The sequence below is a fragment of the Colletes gigas genome, unplaced genomic scaffold (genome assembly GCF_013123115.1).
Source record: "Colletes gigas isolate AHSC1104 unplaced genomic scaffold, ASM1312311v1 Colletes_gigas_Sc00005, whole genome shotgun sequence".
Lineage (NCBI taxonomy): Eukaryota > Metazoa > Arthropoda > Insecta > Hymenoptera > Colletidae > Colletes > Colletes gigas.
The window spans coordinates 7540858-7552616 of NW_025106634.1; the positions used below are offsets into that span (position 1 = coordinate 7540858).

An 11759-nucleotide genomic window follows, 5' to 3' on the forward strand; every position below is an offset into this window, starting at 1 on the left:
TTCGAATTAAATTTCCTTCGAAGATTCACGGAAATGGAAAAGCATCCGCGACGAGCCGGCAAGATTATTCATTGATGTCGTAATCAGCCACGGCCTACTGCAGTTAATTTTAATATCGATTTCTATTCTCGGCTCGCAGAACGGTCTTGACGTTATCTCGCGTTTTTTCCGGATGCGTGTCAAGCGTCTCTATTTATCGAGGGGAGCCGCCGAGAACCGATAAAACGGCAGAAATCGAGCGCGACCGGAGCAAATTAGAACGGAGCCGTCCGCGGGGACATTAATAATGCCCGAACCGCGCCTATTGCCGTATATTAATTAGCCAACGGTTGAAAAGACGCTTAAAATGCACGTGATAATAATAATATTTAGTCATATAGCCGAGACACGTAGACTACAGGAACGAGATTACAAAACAATTCGCGTTTACGGTCCGCCATTTTGGATCCGTCATTGCGTTTTGGACCGACGCGACACGCAGCGCCTTTCAGGAACGATCTTTCGTTCTCCCGGCAGTACTCTCCCACGAACTGACGCGCTTAGGTATCGCTCACGCGAACCGTGTCCTGAAACGATGTCGGCGCACAAAAAGGATCTGACGGACCCTCGTAAACGTCAGCTTGTTATGATCAGGGGCTTTCACCGGCGTTCCACTCGAACAGTTAATTAATCGTGTCCTGATGCAAGCGTTTCTACGCTGTCGGAAGCACGTAATTGGCTGTAAATTCTTTGTCTCGGCGCATCGTTATACAGTCGTTCTCCATCTGCGTTATCGCGTCCCGTTGCAACACGTCGTTGTTAATAAATTTTAGACTCGTTGCGAAACATACGAAGACAGGGGTTGCTCGTTTCCGGGATTATTTTTGAACAATTAACATACGACCCACAGAGCCTTAAAACCAGGTTTAACCAAGATACGTTTCTATTTTCGTCTTCCTTTCTTTAGGGGTCGTAATATCTTACTATAATAATACGCTTTCCCGTCTAAGATACGCGGGATAAGTCAGTCGCGATTCGGTAATCGGCAATAAGCATTAAACCGTTTTCTTTTTCTCGATTTAGAAACTCTCGTTTCTTGCTGAGAGATTTTCTAATGTACGTAAAATCACCGATAACCGAGTCCACTTCTGCGTGGTTTCTTATGAATATAAATCCTACTTAAGACCTACTTAAGAATTTAACGATAATTATACCGGTTGGTAATCATAGTGTTGTCAAATTTTACATTGTTTCGTGTATAAAATTTTAGGATTTATTTGGTATTTTAAGTGAAATAGTAGCGACGGTAATTGGGTCTTTCGGTTCGTGTCGGGGGGACTGGGTTGTCATAAATATCGCGTCTGCTTACTAAAACTCGTCGGAGCAACCCCTCTGAAAAACTAACCTCACCGGCGAGCCTCTAAATCGAACGCGGCGTACACTGACAGTCGGACACAGCGAGGCTCGGTTTCGCGCGAAATTAAGATCGATTTCACGTCTAACGAGCGTCGCCCTAGCCTGGTCGCGGGACAAATAAGAAGGGCGGAGGAACGGAAAGATGAGATCGAGCTGGTTGGTCGTTCAACCGAGCCAGTTACAACGGACGGCGCCCGTGATCCGGTCAGTTTCGCGCGGAGGAACACGGTGAGAGTTAAGCTTCGTTCCTACTGGCATTCGAGGTACGGTCCAGAGTTGGACAGACGACTAGCCGGACAGCACACGGGCAAGAGACGATGAAACAATAGAAAAAGTAATGCACGAGAAACGATGAAACGGTTATAGAAACAAAGCAGGCAGAACATTGTAACTTGCTATCGAAACTCTTGACATTCCCAAATCTATCAAGACTTTTACAAGTTCTAAGCTTTGAATCATATTCGAAGCGATTCGAACGATCATAACCTTAAAAACCTCGAACCGTTTCAAAGGTGGGACTCGAAGCGCCAGTGAGAATCAAGCATTAAAATCGCCCCAAAGCAAACCATTGAACATCGAGGGAGGGGTGAGACGGGGTGAGTGCTGTGAGTGGGCCGCAGACGGTGAAGCCTGGAAACAGGAAGGGGGCGATGAAAAAAAGCGTCGGGACGGGAAAGACGAGGACAGAGCGAACGCTTAGGCGCGAAGTGAATCGAACGAGTCGAGCGAGTGGAAAACGTAGGCGGAGGGATAGAGACGGTACGATGGCGGTGGAAAGAGCGGGGGGAAAAAAGAGGGAAGGGTACGCGTACACGTTGAATACTTACGTGGGACGGATAATACTTCCTTGGCGCGTGTAATGTGCCCGTCCGACGGCGCCGGCGCCTGCACGCGTCTCTGTCTCTCGATCTTTGTTCTGCCTCTCTTGTTGCAGCGTATTTATAGTATATTATTATTATAGTATGTTTACGCGACATGACACAGATTTGATGTGACTAGATTTGCAAAACTCGGATGTGGGGCAACACGAACCGACACCAGCTCCTCTCCACTCGACGAACGTGTACAAAATGTATGCACAACCCCTGGAAAAAATGTCTCTGATCGGACACGTTCGCACGCAGTTAATTGGAAACATTTTTGTTACAGGTAAGTCCTAATGTTTCTAAAAACGTATAGTTAAAACTACAACAAATGTGTATATTTAAAGCTTGTTCGTATAAACGGTGTTCCATTGTACTGAAAACAACAACGAACGAGATTATCGTTTTGATCCTGTAATTAAGGAAAGGTACTATTCCGTGGTGTACATGTTTCATAAAAGATAGAGACAGTTCACCGCGAGTAATGTATGCATTTGGGTCGGTTGTGCATGCTCTAACCGTCAAACGATCACAATCCAGACCATTAACCGAGAAAATTATTAATGCAGAGCGGATATCGTCAAATCCGTAACGTCCGGCCGCGTTGCACAGATTCCACAGCAGCGACCCCTGTGGAGAACCAATATACATACGGTATGGTAATGCCCGATAGGTGCGCCAAAATTTCTCGCGTGCCTAGAACGAGGTTATGGCTGCAAGTTCGTGCTTTCGGCGCCGTGCCGTCCTTGGTTATTCTCGTCGAGACGTAAATCGGTCGTTATTAACCGTCGATTTTCAACGAAACGTTATCGTTGCGAAACCCCGGAGGGTTATGCGTATTGAATGCCCCGTAATCGAGTCGCGTTGCAACGGCGCAGAATCGTGCGCGTCAATGGTGCGAGTTAATTAACGGTTATTAACGGGTTCGCTGCGACGACGATACGCGATTACGGTGTGCCAAATTGCGTCGATTCTCATCTTTATTACCGATTGTCAACGTAACACCGTATCGAGAAACCGTTCTCGTCTTTATTGCTCGCACGGCGACGTAATACCGGCGTCGAGAAATCGTTTTTGTACGCGGACCTGTCACACGAGACGCCGTACATAACCTTTTAGCGCGCGTGGAAATTTGTCGAGCGGCTGGGAAGTTCGTATCGGTTGCGGGGAACGCGAGCCACTCGAATTCCCCGCGACCGTGTCGGTCATTATTTAACGCGACGACGACAGAAACTGGTGTTTAACGCGGAAGAAGAAAAAAAAAAAAAAAAAAGGAGCAACGTTGGTCAGGTCCGTACGTTCATTTGAATTTTTCCTTCTCGACGGCGGCGCCCGTAATTAATTGACCTCATTGCCGGCCGCGGCTCGACGGCTGTGTTTTTATTCCGTTGCTTATCGAAATGAATTTGTCTCGACGTCGTAAATAAAATAACGCTATCGGCCGCCGAATTTTTCTTCGCTCGATTTTATGTATATTCCCCGTGCCGTTCGAAGCGCGTGGAAAACGAAATCGCGGTAGCGTATCGGTGATTATCGGTCGTTGGGACAGTTCGCGAACGGTCGCGATGTAAATAAGGTAGGGAAAATGAGGTTATGTTGAATGGAAAGTATTAATTCAGATATTACACTGTAATACTTTTGATAAATTTACATGAATTATAGATTAACCACGGACTTGTACCGAAATACAGTTGATTATCTTACGTATTGAGCGAATATTTATTAATTTTTACTATGTATTGACTTCTTTAGACGCTAGCTGGAATGTTGGGACATCGCCTTGTTATCTCTGAAAGTGCCAGGTACAGATAAATTAAATTATACCCGTATCATGAATACCTTTAAGCGTAACAGAATTTAGGTTAGAATTTAGATGTTTGTTTGATCGTAAGGTCGTGTTTTCTCTTGGATGTTTCTTTCTGTACAGATTCAACGTTATTCGCACACCTCTGCCAGGGACGAGACCCGGTCGCGGAAAGAACATTATTTTTTTCCCGGACGTCAGAGAACGTCCGGTGACGGGATTTATCGCGAAGTCCTCGGAAACGACGCGAATCGAGCGCGCCGAGTAGCCGCGGAGAAATCCGTGAAACGCGTCGTACACGGCGTCGCCCTCGATCCGGTTTAATTAACGGCTCGTGGGGCCACGAATAGATCGACGACGAGCAATAATAATCGTTATCTCGTGCTCGGAACGGCGATCGTTGTGGGCACCGTCGGCTACATAGTACGGCCGGCTAAATCGAATGTAAACGAGCGGCCTACTCCTAGCTCGACGCGTTTGTTGTTCTATCGTCGTTTCGAGATAAGGTTCGTGACAGCGCGTGAAATGAGATCGACAGGGTTAATGGTCGGCTGGCTTTACGCGGGAGACATATTTAATCGGATTCGAGCGTGTCCAGGCTCCTATGTCGGTTGTTCCATTGTCAGACAACGTCGTAACTGTCGCTCGACGAATTAACGGTCCAGATACCCGTGGCCGAATGGAAAATAATTTCTATCCAGGAAAATGTTATTTATACCATCGTCGATAATGCATACACTGCCCGGGTCGAACGTTCGCAGCTTGCTCGTTGATTTTTTAACGACATCGAACTTAACGAGAATAGATTTCGCGAGATACAACACTTTGGAATCTTCTTGGAACGTCTCTATCTAAATCAAGCCGCGACTCCCGACAAAATACAACGGCGTTGCACGGCCTGTGACGCGGGTATGCTCTTTGCACAACGTGCAACTCTCGTTTAATAACGTTAGGTGGAAGGAAAAAGAGAAGCTGTAGCGAACATCAAGCGCGTCAAGTCTGGCATTCCGTTGGTCGCGCCACCTGAATGATGTATCGATGGTATGTAGTTGGATATACATAGAGAAATACGAACGAGGCGCTACGAGGAACGGTGATCAAACACTATACGTATAGTCGGGTACCATGTTTCTGTTTCGATCGAGCGGCTGCGTTCGTTTCTCTGCAATAAGTTTCCCGGCGCCTTGGACAGGCGCCAGTTGCGCAAAATTTTGAAATCGGATCCGACCGCAGGGAAAGGGCCTAACCTTTGGGAATCACGGTGTTATTCTCGTTCCTCGGGTCAACAGACGTCGATTCTTCCGTTTCCGTGACATTTTCTTAAAGTTCAACCAGCCGAACAATGCGTTTGGACAATATTACAAGTAACTCCACATCTTTATTCGTTCTTGAGCGTTCAGCGTAAGTCGAATTGTACATATTGTAATATTGACATATTACATATTGACATATTGTAATATATTGTACATATTGAATGTATAGTAAGAAATAGTATTGTACTTGTTCGGTTCGTGGTTACAGATGATTGTCTTGTAAACAGAAGTCTGTAGGGACTGTGTAACCGTACACATTGCAATTCACACTTTAACTGTAACATATACATATATATATAGGGTCTAACAATAAGAGAGATTTCACTGCTAAATGTTTTATAAACAAACGCTAAAAAAACATTGGCAAATACCGTCTATTACACTGTAATAACGTCTTAAATCGTACGGAACGACCGACGGACCGGGAGCTTATGGTTGTCCGGTGTTTCGCGCGATCGAACGTGCTTCCGTGCCCGACCGCGGGATTATCCGTGTCGCGGGGGTACAGCCAGGTGAAACTACCATCGCCCGTAGTAACTTTATTCGTTCGGGGCCAGACGCTGGCCCGCCTCAGTTTTTCGTAGAACCCTCTCCATTGTCTCGGAGATTAATAGTGCCGCGTAAACCGTTCCTCCCGGGCCCTGTGCAGCCAGAGACCCCAGGGAAGAGATTTCGCATCCATTGTGCGACTAGGCACTGGGCCCACAATGCCCTGGACTGCTGGTCACGCCGGTCCCTCGAGGCGCGAAAAAGATAGGGTGGCCTGGCCTCGTTTCGGGGCCCATTCAGACGGCTCTGACCGACGAAATTAAGTCCCGAGGGGTGATATTCGTTCTATCGTCCCGCTTTCACGAACCCGGGCCTTTTCACCGCGGCACGCGCACTGGCCCGGTGGGACTTGTTAATTGGCGGACGAAATTAATCATCCCGGTGGACCCCCCGTCACGTCCGTTGCTCTTTTGTGCAACCCCGAAAGAACAGGTCAGAAAATATCAAATATAGCTCCGGAAGATTGACCCCATCGAATTATCTAAATTTCCAATTTTTTTCTTCTAAATCCGCCAATGTGAGCAATAATAGATGATAGGGCCCTTTCAGGCCCCCAGGACCTAGTTTATCGACCCCTACCGTCGACTATCGGAACGACAAAATAATGTGTCGCGCACGAGCGCGGCCGCCGCCGCCGCGTGTTTTTGAATTCGAACGACAAGCCGGAACCCGGCGTGTTAATTTAAACCAAAGGCCAGCCCGACTTCGGCCAAGGATATATCGATCTTGTTCCGTATGTCGCTAGAGAGTCATATTTTAAGACCGCAATTAAATCGAACTCTGCAATCAAGATTTCCGCGTGGCACGCGGCCTACACGCCCCATTGCAGCTTTTAACTTTATTTCGTCGGCTATTATTAACCCTAGACACTCTTGGTATTATAAAAAGGGGACGTTAAAGAAAATGTGGATAAGTTGCAGTTGAGCAATGTGTTAATAATAAGAGCGTGAAGACGTTTAGGATAGTCTGACGTGTACTATTAGTTCAGTAGTATAACTGTATCCTTGGTCTGACTCGCGCGTTCCATTTTGCTCGACGTATTCCTATCTCTCGTTACGAGATTAGAATTGTTGAGGGTATTAGATTTGATATGAAGAGACTTTCAATATATCTGGTATTTGTATTTTTTTAATGCGGAGGTCGTTTGAAAATCTCAAAATCGGAATTAGTCGGAACGTGGAAATCGGCAACTTTCATAACTCGACTAATCTTGCCCAAGTATTCGATACGAGCGTGCGTGGTTACTTCATAGTACATACATAAAACACGCTGAATGTAAATGGCATTTTATACAACTCCAGCCATCGTCCAATAAAATCTGGCCTTCCACCGAGCCTTTAGTGAAAGTGGAAAAGAATTAATGGAAGATTAATTTCGATTCTTGCGATCGATCAACGTAGAACCGCGCTGAAAGTTGGATGAAATCCCATAAGAATTTAAACGGCGCTTGAATACCTACAGTTTCGATTTAATAAACCAGATTCGAAATAATACGAAAATATTTGTCGACAAATAATTCCTCGGTATTCTAAATACATTCTTGTTCGGGAAAGTTGCTTTATCATCTGCCGTTCACCGTTAGGGGAACTTCCCTTTTCGTAAAATTCGAGCCTGCTTCCAAGACGCTTGATCCCATCTCTAATTGTGACCAATGAATGTTAGTTTTCAATGGGAGGTTCGCGTGTGCATGGCCGTGTTAAGAATCTCTGCAACGGGGAAGGACAATAGGGAAAAGAACGAGCCTCGAGAGCGATCGTAGAGCCTTGGCGGCATAGAACCCGAGATATAAACGTCTCGCGATGTATCGAATTGTAAGGCAGGGACGTCGAGGAGGAGAATCGACGTTAATATGCGGACGAATAAGAGAATGATGGCGCCTGGGTGTGCGTGGAAGAAGGAACGTACGTACGTAGAACGCCTCAGTGTTGAACGGTGGTGGCAGGCAAAAGGGGGATATACATTTGGCGTGCGCCGACAATACCGAGCTCCCCGCATTCCTGGGGGACGACAATAAGCATTGTGCGAGCGTATCTGCGTTATAGGGCGAGCAACTCGGGGCTTGACTTTATTTCTCGGCTCTCCTTTGCCGCGGCGAGCTGGGATATCATTGTTAGAAGGGACAGCGAAGGGTCCAACGAAGGCGTTACATCCGTTCGTCTACCATTCAATAGGAACACCCATCCTTCTCCCTTCCTGCGATGCTTTTTTCCCCCCCTTATACCGAGGGGCCCCCGAGTCGCCAAGAATCTATTACATTTGTCATAGCCGTGCCCCGGTGAATGGTCCTCGGGCCGGATGATCCTTTTCACGCCTGACGCTCAGCGTGACGAGTATATGGGCGTTCGGGACAAAATTCATAACCACACTGATCCGTTCTCGACTCGAGGCCCATAATATTTTTTTCCAACGCTTTGACCGCCAGACCCAATCCATGAAATTTTTTAAGAGGTTAACATTCCTCGGACTTGTGTGCATTCGATTCTACAAGATCCACTTAACTCGAGGATCGAAGTTCTATCGTCGCGAATGGAAAACCCTGTATTTGCTCGTGGTTTAGAGGCCCCCTGGTGTTATAATCCGTCACTGGTTCCTTTTCTTTTCTCTCTCTCTCTCCGCGCCAGTCAACCGTAGCTGCGAAAACGCAAGATGCAGCGTCAGAATTCGATCGTAAAAGCAGTGCGCGGCACAAAGGGCGTCCCGATGATTCCTCGAAGTAATTGAGTCTCGTCTTGTTTCATTGTGCGTGTGGTCCCGCGCAAATGATCCTCGCCTGCGCCACCGCGGTCGACAGCGGAACCAGCGGGACGGAGAATCGAAGTACGTAAATCGTAACGAACAGTATACGCGGAACGGTTTTTGGTAGTTCGTGTCGGATGGCGCGGAAGGATCTTCAGACATCAAACGTTTAAAGGCGCAGGCATCCCGAATGTAAATCTTTGTAACATCTGTTGCACCTTTGCTGCTCTATTTCGAGGATCGAATCGGGGACGAACACTGCGAACGCCTGGTCATCGGACGCGGACTACCAAAAAATATGGAGCTTACCACGGTAACGTTGCGAAATTAATTCGCGTACACGTGACGCAATGATCGGACAGGCTCGTTGACAATGACACGGTTCCCAGTGAATCATCATCCATAATTATTTGCAAAATCGGTCGTTCTCCTCTGACGGCACAGAATTCTCGTAACGCTTACGAACTTAATCTGTTTTATTTATTCATAATAATACGTCTATATTAGACAAGAATCGAATAGAGCCAATAAGACGCGAGAGAATCACGCGAGTGAAGATTAGCCCCAATTTCGTGCGCGCCGGCGACGCGTAAACGTCGCGAGAAGAATCACGCGCGGTTCATCTTGGGATTAGAAGTTTTATTGCTTGGGCGCTGGTGTCCGTGGCGGCGGTCTCGTGTCCAACAAATAAAAAGAGAAAGAGAGAGATCATCCCTATTGTGCGTACGTGTGTGTGTGTGTGTGTGCTGTCCAGCCTGGAGCCTGGGGGCCGCGGCGACGAACAAAATCTGCCGTAAAATTCGTTTCGAGGCGGAAGATATTTTTCTTGGAAATGAATTCACCGAGCGTCGTCCACGACGAATGTGCATCCGGCTTAATGCCCGGTGCAGAACGAAGAATGCCGCAGGTATCTCACGTGGAATCTGCGAAAGCGTTGTCCCCTTCTCGCCTTCGAACGCGGACGGACGCAGAAACCTCGGTCGCTCTTCGCCATTTTTCTTTTCTCACCTTAAGGCCTCACACGCACACGCTGCTTCCCTTTCTCCCCCACTTCACACTCGTCTTCCCCCTCCCCCTCCCCGCCCCGTCCCGCCGCCACCCACCGACCGCTAGTTCGGTCTCTGTTCCGCTCCCGTCACGTTCCATCGCGCTGGCTCGTTCTCCCTGTTTCGTCTCTAGTCGACCATGCACAGGCAAAAAGTATAACGGCGCGACGATCAGACGACCGCGCCACGATGTCGACAGACTGTCCTGTGAATTTTTACAAGCCGCTTAGCAATTAGTCACCCCGTCTTAGGGACGATTTCGTAACGAGTTTGTTCGCTGCCAGTCCCGGGCGAAGGAACACAAAACGTAGCGGGACACGGCCGAGGAGAAACCTCTTTTTCGCTTTTTTCCTTCACTTTTTGCCAGAGTCGTGACTCTCGTACTATGTATCGGAATATTTGACACGTACAGTGCTTGTTACGATACAAATGTTTATGACTACCGAGCATACTCATTTATCATAAATTTTTAATCCATTTTGAGGTTAGCTTTTGGTATAGAATCGTGGTATTGCTTATAGAAATTTCGACCATTATATTCGGATATTCGATAAGAAGTCCCAGCCCTACATTCGACCCGTGGTTTCTCGCGTTCTGCTTTGGTCGATCTTCGGTGCTCGAACCGCGTGTAAAGGAAAGGTTAGGGTAAAAAACAGAATGGTATTCGTTCGAAGAGTGTCCTCTCGGATTCTGCTTATGGATTCGGGAACGATCCGCGAGGGGAATTGGGATCGACGGTGATCGTAAAATTCTTTAACGGGCGATACCTTTCGAGCGAATTCGGAAGCCGATTCGTAACGCGCATCGATCTACAAACACATAGATTAACGCGCGATATAGCAAACCGTGCGCCGCGTATGCGAGTCGCGTACCGCGGATTTGCATCGTACGCGCGTCGAACGCATTTAATCGTCCTACGTCATTTCGACGCGTGTCGCGAATCAACGAGCGGAATGAAAACCCACCGCAATCGCGCCTCCATTCACGGTGGCCAGCTTGGCTCATTGATGTATTCCCGTGGTCGCTTATCGCCTGGCCGTTTGTATCCGGGAATTCCTCTTTGTCGCTCGCGCTACTTTCGTAAACAGCCGCCCCGATCGTTTCTGCGCTTCTTCGCTTCGATCTGGTTGCATCAGCATTTCCTAATGCGTGCATGTGCGCGGAATATTTATTTTGTGAAATTTTTCAATGAACGATCCACAAAATAAAAACTAAGTACGAGTCAATTTTTTAATAAAGATCAACTTCCGCACTTTTTATTTAAATTTTACGTGTGTCTTGCCATTCCTTTCCCTATACGTACGATACTACGATAAGTAGACCGTAAGGGTAGTGTCTTATTCCTTGAACAATATATAAATAATAACACTATTAATTTAGTTTTTGAAGATCCGAAGTATTGTACGACGGTTCGGCGTTCATAAAAAGTCGGAAGTTTCGTCGGCACCGGTCTATAAAATAACCGATAATAATCGGCGAGGACGAGAGGAAGGTGTGGGTGAGACGACGAAGAGCTAACAAGAAGTTACGTTTCGTGCTCGCCGCTCTCCGATACCGGTGTATTCGCTGCTCACAAGCAGTGGTGGACGGTAACGCGGTTGAACGGTGGTGGAGGTGGTGGAGGTGGTGGTGGTGCCGGCAGCCGGTACAACGGTGGTGGGAACCGCGATAGTGTTGGTGAACGGGTGGTGGGGGAATCACCCACACGCGCGGCGCGGTCTCGCACACCTCTTGGAACGGCACAGTCATTCGCGACACCCACCGCGATCGAGGTATCGGCGCAACGGACCGACACGAGTTCCCTCTCGGTTAACCCCTTGTTTTCTGATCGGTTTCTTTCGTTTCGCACGTACGCTAAGAGGTTACCGGCGCGCGTCGCGACGCTCGACGTTAAGTAACTTGGACCGTACGCGGATCCGATCCCGTCGTGTTCGCGTAGGTATATAGGAAGAGGCGCGGTTGTGTGCGAGCGCGCGTGACCGCGAACGCGCACTTGCACGATAACGCGGTACATCGAGCACGTAAACGCACGCGCGCGAGCGCAACACGTAGA

At 47.8% G+C, this 11759-nt stretch overlaps 1 protein-coding gene across 1 annotated transcript; it reads left to right on the forward strand.

The window, feature by feature from the left end:
- The first annotated feature begins 574 nt into the window (after positions 1-574).
- On the forward strand, positions 575-4073 carry LOC122395296. The gene is made up of 4 exons (XM_043392738.1): positions 575-608; positions 1863-1991; positions 2395-2544; positions 4011-4073. The coding sequence occupies exons 1-4, from the start codon at positions 575-577 to the stop codon at positions 4049-4051; spliced, it is 354 nt and encodes a 117-aa protein (XP_043248673.1). The 3' UTR covers positions 4052-4073.
- Positions 4074-11759: the final 7686 nt, after the last annotated feature.